The sequence below is a fragment of the Uranotaenia lowii genome, chromosome 2 (genome assembly GCF_029784155.1).
Source record: "Uranotaenia lowii strain MFRU-FL chromosome 2, ASM2978415v1, whole genome shotgun sequence".
NCBI classification, from domain to species: Eukaryota; Metazoa; Arthropoda; class Insecta; order Diptera; family Culicidae; genus Uranotaenia; species Uranotaenia lowii.
The window spans coordinates 212897922-212913501 of NC_073692.1; the positions used below are offsets into that span (position 1 = coordinate 212897922).

Genomic DNA, 15580 nt, shown 5'->3' on the forward strand with positions numbered 1-15580 from the left:
TACATATACACAGCTGCTAAAGCCGGGCAGCTTGGCCGCTGCTTGTTTGCCGGTGAATTGAAGGAATATATTCTTGTTGCTTTTGCTACATACACACGCACAGCTTAGCCGTGGTTGTTTGCAGGCGGCGGCAACGCTATTCAAACCGTATGGAGCACATCTCTCAGATTTCCCCTTTATTTCCCCTCGTTTTGACAGATTTAAGCTTTTTTCCTCAGATTAAAGCTTTCGTCTCCTATGCTCTCAAGGCAAAATAAGCTTAAATCTGAGGAAAAAAAGCTTAAAAACGAGATTCACGAGCACATATTTAAAAGATGTTGGTCACACGATACATAGACAAATCGTGTAAAGTTGCCGCCGCCTGGTTGTTTGCCGGCGAATTGAATTGAAGGAATGTTTTTTGTTGTTGAGCATCAATCAAACAATCATTTTGGATCTTACAACTTGTTACCGCTTCAATTTAGTTTTTCGAAGTCGGCAACAAACCTACGGATAACCCAAATATCTTTTTTTCTTTATTTGTTCGCGTTTAATTTTGTTTTTCTTTGGTATTATGGCTCGTTTAGATGTTAACGTTTAAATTTAAATTTAGCTATAATTAACTTGTCCAATGTTGTCCTATTCGGGTTGGTTGTCAACTGACAGTTGACCTATTTGAAAGTCTCTACTCACCGGATCTTCTAGTTTTAGCGAGAGAGAGAACTGGGGTCAACGAGAGAGAGACTACCGGAGATGATACGACGGGGGTCTTGGGCGAATGGAACCCAGAACCTCGTTCACTTAAGTCGAGACCAGGAAAGCAACCACAAGTAAATTTTACCCAAAAATCCTCACCGTGTAGAAGTTCGGATCTTTGTGCGTAGTGTGGCCCACGCGCCTACTTTTCCGGAAGTGTACGGGTGTGACAAGTGTGTCCGGTATACGGTACAACATTTCCGGGCTTGCGAGCCGGAATCAGTGAGGTGCTGTCGTCACCTCCGTTACATTGGTGCGACAGTTGGCGCCCGTACCTTCCCAATCGTTCCGAGAAGCGTCACGTCGCTTTCCAACGCTTCGTCGGATTCCAAGGTCTCGAGCGCACCCGCTAAACAGTCAAAGTAGCGGATCCGAACGGCACCACTGGTGTAACCCACGTGGTGTAATCCCTCTGGAAACCATCATCATCAACCGGTTAGCGGCCAGCATCCCCTTCGCCGAACCGGTTGGTGTTGGTAAATAAATCCCCGACGGTCGGTCGACCGTAGCTCCGTGTGGATCCAAGAACCAGATAGTCCCCGAGAGCCCAGGACGTTCCACAAAATCCGGTGTCCGAAGCAGCAGAAGGCCCTCCCACCTAAGCCTTCCGGTGATCACCCCCATGGCCCACAACCTGAAGAAAGGCAACAAACGGCAAGTTTAATAAAAGCATGAAATCGTAACTTAACACTTTTTTAGCTTTATACATAATTGTCGAGCCATACCCTATATGTTTGTCTTGTCCGCCAGAGTTTGTTCCACTTTGAATTACGATTGGTTGTTCCCATTCTCCCTAGGACGTCGTAGCGACCCTGAGAAAGCGTAAGTATCGTCTGAGCTAGCTGGGAGTATTGGCCAAGGCCCTTACTTTCAAACTAGGCAGTTTCATTCAGTTTTCGTATCACACAATACTCCGTTTATTTCAAGTTGGATGTTGTTATAATCACGTGCTGGGTTTATTTAACCAAAGATCTCATATTATCAAGGTGATCGGACTGTTTCTCTCTTGAAAAAATCGTTGGCGACCCCAACATAATATTTATGGTGTTTCCGCTCTGCGAGGTGGGATCTAAGCTTTACAGCTTTCTTCTCAAGCATCGCAGCTTTTCATTCAAGCTTAGAGTATAGGCACATCATCGCACTTAGACATTGGATAGGAAGGTAGCCCAAGTCTGACTTGGAAAAAGATGCTAGAAGCAGACTTCCATAGGCTGGAATTTGAGTCAGAGCATGTGTGGAACAATATGCTTAGTGACAGGGACAAGGTGAAAAAGAAAGCAGAAGAATTATACAGAAACATAGAAAGTGAAATCTCAGATGGAAAATCCTCTGGTGATGAAATTAAACATTGGAAACTCAAAAAAAAAAATATAATGATGAATGAAGAATGAATGAATACGCCATCGTTTTATTTATCTATTAGATGTATTCTTTCCTACTTTTTACTACGCTTCTTCATTTTTTTTTACATCCGTCATAAAAATGGTTCATCCACATTTAATAATTATTCAATTTTTATTTCAGGAAGTACAGGTTCGCTATAACTATCGTTATTGCCTATATATTCATATTTGGAGGGGGTGGGGAAGGGCCATCCGGACATCTGATCGAAACGATGTGGAGGGTAGAGTGCACTGGGCAGTTACCCTCATTAACATATCGCAGAGAAAGGGAGGGTTCGTCTTCACATCCTATGGAACATTCCACATAACAATGGCTTGATTTTCAATTGATTGTCAATAAATTGTACTTCCGATGGAGACATATTATCCCCTCCCCACAGAATAATACAGGTTACTCTACTACGCTACCTCACTCACTCACACGCTCTCTCGCAACACTGACAGCCTGACAGCCCAGCCTCCCGAAAATTAGAGGCTGGGTCATTCGGCCGAAAGTCATGAGGCCGAAAGTCATTCGGCCGAAGGTCATTCAGCCGATGGATGTTAGGCCGAATGGGCTATCTGGCCGAACAGGCCACAAGGCCGAATGGGTTATTAGGCCGACGGTTATCTAACCGAATGCTGTTAGGCCGAAGGATGCAAGGCCGAAAGAATGCAAGGCCGAAAGGATGCAAGGCCGAAAGGATGCAAGGCCGAAAGGATGTTCGGCCGAATGGTCACTAGACCGAAAGGTCACTAGGCCGAAAAGTCACTAGGCCGAATGATCGTAAGGACGAATGGTCGCAAGGCCGAATGGTCGCAAGGGCGAATGTCGCAAAGGCGAATGGTCGTAAGGCCGAATGGTCGCAAGGCCGAATGGTCCTAAGGCCGAATGGTCCTAAGGCCGAATGGATGCTAGGCCGAAAGGTCCTAAGGCCGAAAGGTCATAAGGCCGAATGGTCATAAGGCAGAATGATCGTCATGAATGGTTGCTAGATCAAAAAGAAATCTGAATGCTAGGCCGAATGGTCATGATGCCGAATGGTCATTAGGCTGAATGGCTGTTAGATCGAAGGGACGATAGGCCGAATGTTCATAAGGCCGAATGGTCATTAGGCCGAATGGTTATTTGACTGAATGGTCGTAAAGCCGAATGGTCGAATCCGGCTTTGCATCCATTAGGCCTGATGACCATTCGGCCTGATGACTATTCGGCCTAACGACCATTCGGCCTAACTACTGATCGATCTAAAATGCAAGAAAGCGATAATATGTCTTATAGACCTAGCATTAATTCGGCCCAACGACCATTCAGCCTATTTACCATTCGGCCTAACGACATTCTAGCATTCATTCGGCTTATGACCATTCAGCATATCGTTCATTCTGCCTAAAGACCATTTGGCCTTACGACCTTTCGGTTTACCATCCATTCGCCTTTACGATCATTCGGCTCGACGACCATTCGTCCTAATGACCATTCGGCCTAGCATCCATTCGGCTTAATGACCATTCCACCTTACGACAATTCGGCCTTACGACCATTCGGCCTAATGAGCATTCGGCCTATTATCCTATTCGGCCTATTATCCTATTCGGCCAAACATCCGACGGCCTTTTAACCCATTCGGCCTAGCGACCTTCGGCCTAACATCTTTCGGCCTTCGGCCGAATGTCCGGCCCAGCAGTTTGACAGCACCTAGTGGTGCACCAGTGCAACACTAGTGCAACGCTCAACATAAACAAATACGGTATTAGACATTGAATATCAAACTATCATCACCAGCTGATATTTGTTTTCGCTTCCATACAATTTATTTACATCGATCTGTCAAAATTCACAATAGTATTGGTGAGGGCATAAGCAACACTGGATCCACTGGATATTTTCAAAGTGTGCGACCGCCTGCACTCAGTTCCCTACCGGTGCAAAAATGAGCGCAAAAACGAGCACAAAACAGCAAAAAGTACACTACTGGTAGTGCACCGTTGCACAGCTGAACGAAAACGAATACGGTATTAAATGTGTACACCGACGATGGAGACGCATAGTATCGCGTTCAAACGGAAAAACTACTATCCGGCTTGACATTTTCTGGAGATTTTAAATTTAGCAAATAGATATTGATTTTCTACTTAGTGGGTGGTAAAGTGAAAAGGCATTTTGACCGGTGCCGTGGAAGGTGGTCAAGTTGTAGGCCAGTTGGTGGTGGTTGGACAAGACCCCTCTGGTGGACTTACGAGCCGGGAACTTCGGAAGGTCGTCAAGCCGGTGCCAGGGAAGGGCATCAGAACGGAAACAAAAATGAAGGTCGTTGGGCTGGAGCCACTGGGAGGCATCAGGCCTCAGAAGGAGCGTCGAGGCGGAGAGCTTCGATCCGATGCGAAGGGCCGTGCGAGCCGTGAGAAACGGCATCGGTGGCAAGAAAGGTTTCGCGCCAGGCGGAAGTTTGTCTTCGAGCGATCCACAGGAAGGTTGTCATCGAGCAAATTTAGAAAATAAAGTCATTCCAGTTTTAACCACAGAACATAACGTGTTGGTTGTTTTGTCTCTCCTTTCCCCTCCTGAAAGTGCTCCCTGTCTAACACATGGGAGTTCATTATTAGAGTACGTTCTCCATGTATTCAGCCTGGCTCTAATCGATTTCAGGATGACAGAGCGGATAGCGTCTTCGGTGCTACGACCTCTCCGGAAGCTGTACTGTTCGAAGAGTCCAAAATATTGACCAGTCATCCCACGAGGCAATTCGTTCAGCATCGACAGCAAGCAGAAGGCCGGAAAATTAGCGGGAGCCAGAATCCTTCGGGAGGTACGTAGCTAAAACATACCAGCAAAAGCAAGGCTAATCGTGTTGTTTTTTTAGAATACCCAAAGCAGTTCCTTTCTCACTCCAGGAAGGACTACTGGAAGCGGAAGAATCAGAAACCAATCACCGGAGTAACCCTCCCAGAGATTTGTATATAGGTCATAGTCATACCTTGGAAAATAGCATGACGCTTGCCTATTCGGCTGCTGTGGAAGTTAATCTGCTTTTGTCACCTTTTATTTCTAGAGTTTTTCTAGGCTTCATTAGCTCGCCTAGCAAATCGTTAATTTTTTCGTTCTGTAAGGACAAAATCGCCTAAGACGATGAAAAAAGGTTAATTCATTCACTCAAACAAGAGGAAATTGCACTGTTCATTTATTAAATGATATGCACAGCTACGTTTCAAAAGACAATTCTTTCCAATGTTTTAGAAAAAAAGAACCTGTTGGGTAGCTAATTTAAGTTAACCGGAAATGAACGGAACATTTTTGAACCAACTGTTTTATCGAATGCCATAAAAATTTAGCACCATACTCATTTGATCAGAATATCGTTGCGAAGATTCTTCTGTGAATGCACGCGGTCACGCGAAGCAAACCTCTGGCTGGACCAGTCTAGTGGGGGTCCATTGTCATTTTTTGGCTAAATTCATAAGTAGCTATTTACCGATCGGCGCGGCGCGTGTTGACGACGCGATGATGACGACGGTGCTTCATTATTGGTCCGAACGGTATCGCGATAGGATCGATTGGATTCGTTAAAAAGGTGCCGCCGCGACAACGGGTGTGGACAACTTTTGGGAAAGTTTCAAGATCGTTTTTTTTTGTCGTTTATGATACTGCCGGACTAGTTTTAATTGACCGCTTTTGAAAGGTGTTAACTTTTAACGGACATTTAAACGAAATCGTATCAAGATGAGGCGTTGCATTATAATGCTGGCGTGGTTTGGGATACTGATAGTCGTTTTTGGTGTTGGAGAAGGTGCTGAAAGTGGTCGCGGTACTGATGTGATCATTAAGGTGCCTGCTGGAAGAGATGTGGTTAGCGCCAAAGTCAACAGCGAAAGTGAAGAAGATTACGAGGACAGCGCCGATGAGGAGTCGGATGTTATGTATGACGAAAGACAAACAGATGGAGACACGAACATAAGGCTGCACATAAAAAATTTGCAAATCCAAGTTCCGGAAGATGCGCTAGGCTCTTTGAAGAAAGTAAACATGGCAACTCTCATTCGTAATAGTATTTTCAACCTGTTTGGAATACCATATGCGGAAACAGAATCAGAGTCATCTTCAGCAAATAAACCAGAGGTCACAGATCAAGAACAAGAACAGCAACAGGAACAAGCCAATTCTATGCTTCAGATAAACGGTAACAACGTTCCCGCCAAATTCTTTAGAGAAATTAGTGAGTTTCTCATGAAAAACTCCGACAACGATGCGATCAACGATGAGCAGGTGGAATCGAACCACGAAATCTACGGAACGGAAGAAATCAAAATCGAACGAGTGGAGAATGTAAACAACGTCAAAAACGAAACCATCACTATCAGCAAGAAACGATATAACATTACACCCCCACAAAACCAAACAGTTCTGTTTAGCAACTCTACCGAGAGCAATTACAAGAACAACGTGACGCACAATTTTACCGAAACGGAAGATCGATTTCAACAGACGAAACCGATCCGATTGGACGCCGTCGTGATGAAGGTAGAAACCGAAACTCCCGGGAAACCGATGACCTTGCGTGAAAAAGTTATCTGGAGAGTTGACAGGAAAAGTCGAAGCTGATTTGTGATGCATACAAGAAAATAATGTATTATAGTGGTATTTTTAACGTAAAATACTATCTTTTGTTTGATATCTATCGGAGTTAAATTCTAGCTGTATTTTTTACCCTCATTCTCCCGACTCACATGTTTCAGAACAATCAAAGCAATAAAGATAGCAAAAATTATAAAGGTGCGCTGTTTAAAATTCATTCTATCCATCAGCCTTAACAATAAGTTTTTAAATATTCAGGTCAGATTTAAGATGCCAATTGGGATATAGTTTACCGAATCAAAAAGTAGTTAGAAATAGGTTCAGTGTGTGTTTAGTTAAGGCCGAAAATTATAATTCTTTAAGTTTAGCACATTTTTTTTTTGAAAGTATACATTCAGAGCAGTAATTTAATACAATGTTAAACAAAATTTCTCGAAAAGCTGCATTTAAATTTTCGAACTTAATTTTCTAAGTCAGATATCAAAGGGTAAAAACCATTGAGAGAATAAAACATACTTTGAAATTACAAATCTCTTAACCTGAACCTAGAATTCAAACCATTTGTTTAACATTTATAACAAAAGAATATCATCATTTCATGTACATTTTATCAAAGTTAACTGGGGAACTTTGATCACCCGGTTAACTTTGATCAACATGAAATTTTTGCAGATAATCATCATTAAGAGCAAATTCACTGGTGTTGGGAAAAAAAGTGGTAGAAATTTGGACATTTTGAAAATTTTACCATGCAAAAATGTTTTCAATATCTTTGGGCGTTGTATTTTTTGTACAGCACTGTTTCTATTTCAGCCGTATGTTATAGTAACATTGTTTTTTTTTTGCATCACAGCATGTGAAACTACAACACGTGTTGTTAAAAAACTTGAAGGCCACAGATCTTGAAAATGTTTTTGCATGACAAACTTTTCAAAATTTGAAAAAAGTGACGAAATTTCTACCACTTTTTCCCAACACCAGTATAACTAAGTATAAAGTTGAAATATCTGAAACCTGTTTACTACGTTTGAAAGCCTATAAATTGAGCTACAAATAAGCTAAGTTTGGTTTTTATTAGGAGATTTTTTATATTATTTAAAATATAATTTTAAAATTTAAAAATAATGTTTTTCCAACGCTCACAAACAAACATCTCTCCTGATCAAATTTAAGCACTAAGGAGCAAATGGGTTATTTTATGTGAAAGTTCAACTTTTTTCTTTATTTAGGTTTGATTAACTGGTTAATCGCCGCGATGAATTGTTTGTTGTTTTCATCGACTTTTTTCGGCGAAAATCAAAACGAAAATACTTGCCAGTGGGTCCAAACGTTTCGAACTACTTTTGACGTTTCGCTTCTCCTCAGTGGACCTTAAAATTAAATTTATTATTTGTATAATTTTCGATTTTACAAGAACTTATTATCTTACTTTATCTAGCGATCGTCGTACTGTTATTCGCTGTCTGTTGTTTGTTTTTGATGTTATGTTTACATTGATCTGTCAATGTCTTGATCTTTGGTTTTAGTTTAAGTGTTATTTTTGTGGTCATTTGGTGATAATTTTTGGATATTTAAAAAAACGGTCATTTTCCATGAAAAAGCCCGAATAACTAAAACCCTATCAAATGGTTAAGTTTGAAGAAAAACAGATCATGGGAACAGTGCGAGGACCCAGGGAATTGCATGAAGGCAAAATTTCATTTGTTTTCAAGGCCAAAAATTTTGAGAAATGTTTATAATTTTTACCCCTAGATGTATGCAGAAACATTTACCATCTTTTGATTATAAATTTTTTTGAAAAAAAAAAAAACGTTTAGTCCTCACAAAATTACTGTTATTGCTGTTTATGCCTTCTGTGCTGAATGGCACCATAACAACAATTTTGAAGATGTTGAGGTACGTAAAAACCATAGTGATCATAGTTACCACGAAAATCGAAATTTGGTTTTGTAACAAACATTCAATTATAACCACCAATGTCGATTGAATTTAATGCAATCAATGGTCATGTTTTATTCTCCTCACCTCAGTAAGAGTTTTAAAACTTTTAGGTATTACGAAAAAGCAATCCCTTCCAAAATATTCAAAAATAAATGAAAAAAGTGATCAAAGTTCCCCCAGCTTACGGTACTTAAAAATGTTAATTGATACAAAAATAATAATACTTTTGTGAAAGCTTCCGAGTTAACATATTAGGGGCTGCGAAGAAATTAAAGCCGAGAAACATCGAAATTCGGCGTTCTATAGTTCAGAAACCTCTGGAACAAATTTGACGAAAGAAGTACATTCAGGGTGGCCACAGAACCGGGAAAACTGGAAAAACCGGGAAAACCGGAAATTGAAAATAGAACGGAAATTGAAAACACACAATTTTTACCGGAGCTAAAACTGTCCCTAAAAAGAGAATCAAAATTAAAAAAGTCACTCAAAATTTATTCATGTACCGCATGTCATTAGAATTATTTGTTTGTTTTGTTTATTTTTATAGAGACTTTAAATTTAGAATTCATTCGCCTCTTTTGAATGAGAAGGATAATTATATTACAAGATTTTGCAATACTAATGTAAATCAAATTTGACTAAAATAAGTCTGTTGCTCTTAAAATACTAGTATTTATTCTTCGGTTTCCTTGTCGTTGGCCAGGATGTTTCGTATTCCTTTTGGTAGTTGACTCACAGAATGCTGATTTTCATAAGCAGGACAGTCTGTAAGGATGTGCTCGATCGTCAGGTGAATATTGCAGATATCGCATATGGGTTTTTGGTTTGCCGCTCCTGTGTAGTGAGAATTAGAATTATTAAAAAATCAGTCAATTATGTGGAAACAAGTTAATCAAAGCTAAATTTTGAACTCAGAACTCTTTATTGAAAACTTGGAATTGAAAAAAATCTTTTTCATAATTTTCCAGTGGGGCGTTTAGTTGAAGAGCTAAACAAAGGACAATGAAACAATTAAAAAGAAATCTAAACATCATCTTGACGTACGACACTGTGTCTTTTTCGTAGCTTCAAAACAACAAATAGGGAACTTTCTGTCATCAAACGACCTGTTTGTGAAAAAGATTCATCAGAGGGTCTGGAACTATTTTGTTAAGTTTAGAAAATTACTTTTTTTTTATTCAAATTAGTGATCTTTATTTATACAGAAAATTCCAAATTACAATTTTCAAAGCTTAAGTACATTACGATTTCTTAGAAAACTAAGGAAAACTAAGAACTTACAAGAGCTTTGTAATGAGGGTGTGTTTTTGTGTGAATTCAAAGCAATGGTTTAAATCTTAAGAGTGTTCAATTATTCAACAATACATTGTGTTTCGAGTAAAGCATTTAAATAAGACAAAAACCGTGTGTTTAAATGTTGAAAAAATAAAAGGGTTTATTTCATTACACAAATTGAAAACAATCTCACTCATGGGAAAACTCGTTGAAAAATCAGGAAATTTATGATGTTTTGGCAATTGAAATATTTTTATATGGGTCAATGCCTTGGAAATTCAAACAAAAATCATTCTTTTCCCAAAATTTATTGAACAAAGGTAATTTTTTTGATTGATTTATTTTAAGACTCGGAAATGAAACTCTTGTTAAAAAATGTCTATACAAAGTCTAATTGGCCATTTATTGTCTTCAAGCATCATCAAAAAATATTTTTAATGTTTTCAGACATCATAAAAAAGATGAAAATATGAAGAACTGGATCTAACTCATCCAATTACTGAAATATGAAGTACCGATTTTTTCCATAAATTCCCAACAATAAATATATCTCTGTGTTCGTATTTTGATCAAATTTGTGAATTTGAAAAAAGAAAAAAAACTGATACGCAAAACTTTTAATAAATGATTTTACGTAATAATTAAAATATAGGAATTTGATTTAAATTTCAATATTATATTTTAAAAGTTATTCGGTTACTGCAACTTTTTTTATATGAGATATTTTGTAGTTTTTTTTTTAAACTTTTTTTTAACTTTAATATTATAAGCAGGGCTTTCAAAAGTCAATGAATTCAACAATTGAACCATAGGAACTGGGAATTAAAATATTATTTTAAAAAAAATACTCACGAACCACCGGATAGAAATTTAAAAATTTTGTATTCGTGTCATCAGTAAACTTGTGAATCACAAATGTTTGAACAAACAAAGTCAAATGAAATTCATCTATTAGTTCAAACATTCTGGAATGTCAAACATTTAAGTTTTTAAGCTGTTTTACAATTTTGAGACTCCGGATGAAGTTTTTTAAATAAGTTTATTCTACATTTTAGTGGTGGTAGTAGTCTCGTGGTCGTGGTCTCCAATGTCTTACCTAACAAAAAAATAACATTATTGCATTAGAATTGAATGTTTTGACTATTTTCTCTCCTGCTCGATAAAACAGGGCCAACAATTTCCATTTTCCTTAATGACAAGAGGCTGAAGTTAGGGCGCTATATCCAAATACGCATCTTGTTTTTTCTCTACTTTTTTGATAATCATAGGTTAACTTTTGAAAAAAGGGTAACAATCCATCTAAAATTTTTGGGAATTTTCACGATATTTAGAAATAATTTTTAATCAAATTGAATCATAGATATTTTCTAAATCATAAATCAAATCGATTCGCATTCTTCAACAAATTGTTAATGGAAATACAGTCTACGATAAAAAGCCTCATAAATGCTCACCAGTGATGTCAGTTAAAGTTACACTTTTACTTGTGGATTTTTGTTTGCAAGCATAATTTCTCTGGAACTAGAATAGTTAGGGAAAATCTTTTATGAAATGGAGGGTAATAAACAGATTCAAAATCAGTTTTTGTTATTATAGGATTGTTATTTTGTTTTTAAGATATGTAAGTGTCAGTTCATTAGTTATCAACGATTGATTTCACTAAAAATTTAGTTATTTTTACATTGCAGTACGCAATATTCCTAAAACTAGAAGTTTTATAACAAAGTTTCCATAGCTTCAAATCATATTATGTAAACTTTTGAATTCCTTTAAATTTGACACCTTCTTCAAAACTGGTTTTAAGTCTAAATAGTTTGATTCTCCAGATGCCTATAAAAATTTGTCTTCCTGAGAACCTCACTTAAAAATATATTTTGGGGGAAGTATAATACAAATAACTGTATCTTTTTCACTGATTTGATATCCACAATTTTTTGCATTACAATTTTTTTTTAATTTTTTAATTTTTTAACATCTTAAACTTTTATAAGCTATTAGATTATCCGCAGAACTGTAAATTTTAGACTATGAAACTCGCTGACCATATTTTGTTCAACTGTTGAGATTAGAATTTAAAATTGAGATCGTGATTTCCTAATTCTGCAATAAGAACGTCAAATGATGCAAAAGAAATTTTTGATTAATGGTTTAAAATACTCCTTCAGCAATATATTTAAAAAATTAATTTGTTTTTTTAATGTATTGGCTTTGATAAACTACAGTTATAACACATTTGGTGTAAAAAAAGGTCAGTTTATAAGTATAGCATATTAAAAAATGATTTAATTTCACATTTGATTGTTTTTTGTTTCTTTCCACGGCCATTATGACGACTGATTGGTTGAAAAGTCCTGTTCTATGCACCATTTTTAATTTTTTTTTTGTGAGCATGATTTAAATACATCCTTCAAAAATCTATTTTACATTCATTATAGTTTTGTTAACCCCAGCTTTTTCGTACACATAACTTTTTGGTGAAGGAGGGTTTCTTATTCAATTGTAAAAAATGTGAATAAAGCCATAACATAGAATCGAGTTTCTTTAAATGTTCAATGATGTGAGTGTGATAAAGCAGCAAAATCAATGAAATAAGTTGAAAATTTTGATATTTTTTGACGAAATTAGATAATCAAGCTTTGAACAAACCTTGAATTTATGACCGGGAAAACCGGGAAAAAACCTGGAATTTCAAAATGAAAATGTTGTGGCCACCCTGTACATTCGAGTTACCGTCAACTGGGGCAACATGCAACAATTTTCAACTTCAATGGCTTCTAAAAACTCATGTTCACGTTAATCCCTACCTTATGCCTCAAAAGTTTTAAGGATGATGGGACCTCAATTTGGCGTAGTTAGAAAAATTATTGGTTTCTTTAGTTATTTTTAATTTTTCAAAAACATGCGTGCGATTTTCACCCTCCTTAGAAAACGGGGTAACTTGCAACAAACTTGGATTTTAATGAAAAATCTTATGAACACGAATGAAAATTTATAGCTTTTAATATATTAACGATGCCTTAAAGACTATTACACATGAAAACACCAATTGCAGTAATTTTTAGGTCTGTAAAATCACATTTTTTTCTGAAAATAAAGATACTGCATACATTGAGGGGTTAAATAATACCACAAAATATTCTACGACCTGAAATCATAAAAATAAATGTATGGATGAATGAAATTTCAATGTTTACAAACGCGTGATGCAAAACATTCATATTCCAGCACATGGAAACAAAATTTACAAGGTGTTTCTTTGATTTGCATTTTGTTGCATTTCACCCCAGACACCTAACTGAATTATAAAAATATTTAGTGATTGTTCGAAAAATATTTTTACACCAACAGTGTTGGTATAGCATGAGGAAACCAATAGGTAATACTATCAAGCCAATCCGTCATACTGGGTAAAGTTTTTTACGGCATCAAAAAATGTTAAAATTTGTACCTACATTTATTGCTCGATTTTTCAAAATTTATATAAAAATAAAAAACTTAAAAAAAACTAGCCTAAGATGCGAGAAATTATGTCATCATTATTTTGTAATCATTAAAAGATAACTTTATTACAAAACACTAAATTAAAAGTTGATTCAGTGTGGTGTTATATAAATGTTGCATCTAACCCCGCTGTTGCATGATGCCCCGTTTGACGGTACATTTTATTAACTCTTCGAAAAAAAATTCACCTTTGGATTAAATGTTTCATCGCTTGAATATGGAGTCAAACATTCTTCGCGCGCGACGAAAAATAATGAGCAAAAATAAAAACGAATTCGAGTTTGACAGATCGATTGCAGGTTTTTCAGCAATGAAGGAAAAATCAGCAAGGCGGAGAATGTTTGCTGGTTCCAGCAAAAAATTGGATTTCTGGACTTTTCCAGCAATTTTTTTGCTGGAAATCGAGGCAAAAATTGACTGTGTATGCACAGTCTAATAAAAATTTCATATTTCCGTTCTACTGAGATCCTCTTTAATTTCATTTTTGGATTCATTGTCCGATTTTATATTAAAAATATAGACCAATTAAAAAATTTCACGATTTTTTTCAATTTTTCTAAACGAGTGGTATTAGAATCACCAACATGTGCGTAAAACCGTAAAACTTAATAACTTTTGATTAATGTTACACAGTAAACAAAAATTACCGAGTTCGGTAATTTTTTTAACCGTAATCCTAACATGTATAAATCGTTAAACTGTTCGATAATTTTACACTATTGCAAACTTCGCAGGAAATCGATAGCTATTGACAGCATATGCCATTAGGCACGGGTCATTTCGACTCAAAACAAAGGAGATTTTATGCTGTAGGTAGCCGTGTTCGGATCTTGTCTGCAAAGTATCAAACAACGTCACACCGAGTGCAGTTGATTTTTTTTTGCAAACAGCAGCACGTGCCGGTCATTGCCGAAGAAATCGGATAGCCTTAACCGGCGTTAGTATGAACCTGCTCGATCAGTTAATTATTCCTAGCATTTATTGCCACGTGCCGCGAAAAAGAGCTCATAATTAGATGTTGGATTTTATTAATGAAGAAACAGACGAAAAATGCATGAATTGAATGATAGGATGTGTTTGTCATTCAAAGAGAACTTTTCATTGAAAGCTTTAATCTACCGAAAAGTTCTGTGAGTCTACATTAGTACGGAAATTTGTCATGATCGACATTATTTTTCAATGATCTTTGTATAAAATCTAAGTTTAAAAGTAAGTATGTATATTCAAATAGTAACTTAAAACTACGGAGAACCATTAAAACTATGTACGAAAAAAACATGTTTTTTTTTTAAATGTGAGTCACTTAACTTAATACAAAAAAAAACACTTTATTTTTCTGCTTATTCAATGTTAAAATTACGTCCTGCTTCTTTGTGATAACGGCTCCCGTTGACCCTGTTGTAAGCATCGTCCAAATTTTCTCCTAAAATCAGCATTTAACGGGGTGTGACAAGTGGGACCTCCGTTGATGTGCAGCATCGCATAATCCACACAATCTACAAGCCCATCGTTGTTACAATCCTTGCCGTACTTTTCCATATACTGTGTGATGATCGCAGTTGCACATTCGTACTCATTGGCACAATCCTCATAAGCACCCCAACGATCCGCATCATCCCGCTCCTTGACAACTTTCCCGGAATCGATCCAATATGCCCGGGAAATGGAAAATGGTCCACAGTACTATTGAAAGTTTATCAGTTTACTGACATTTCTACTCTTAATTTTTCGGAATTAAACTTACTCCCCGGTTACATTTCAGCTGGGGGCTGCATCCCGTCGATGGTTCGCAAATGCACCGGAAACAGGTCGCATCGAGATTGGATAGAAAAATTCCGTCACTTTCAATAGAGAAAATAGCTAGCAGAATAAATAAAGTTAAGGCAGTCATCACAGCTCGTTCGAACATCGCCATACAACTGATGAAAGTATGATAGGAATCTTTGTGTGATTGACATTTAGTTATTCAAAACTGATAATGCTTTAACGAGGGTAATGGTTTCGAATTTGGTTGTGTGACTGTAAATATCATCTTGTAAGAACAGATAGAGCTATAGTTTTAGTATAGTGCCGCTACCCTGGAATAGTAATTTTGAAGGATAAGTTAATTTTAATCGTAGTTAAAATTTAGTTAAAAATAGTGCAATGACAGATATATGGTGCATATAATGTA

At 36.9% G+C, this 15580-nt stretch overlaps 1 protein-coding gene across 1 annotated transcript; it reads right to left on the bottom strand.

Moving 5' to 3' along the window:
* Nucleotides 1–14715: 14715 nt before the first annotated feature.
* LOC129748523 (lysozyme 2-like) lies at nt 14716–15335 on the bottom strand. Its single transcript, XM_055743171.1, has 2 exons — nt 15152–15335; nt 14716–15090 (listed from the first exon to the last, which is right to left on the bottom strand). Exons 1-2 carry the CDS (start codon nt 15320–15322, stop codon nt 14764–14766), a joined length of 498 nt encoding a protein of 165 aa, XP_055599146.1. The 5' UTR covers nt 15323–15335; the 3' UTR covers nt 14716–14763.
* Nucleotides 15336–15580: the final 245 nt, after the last annotated feature.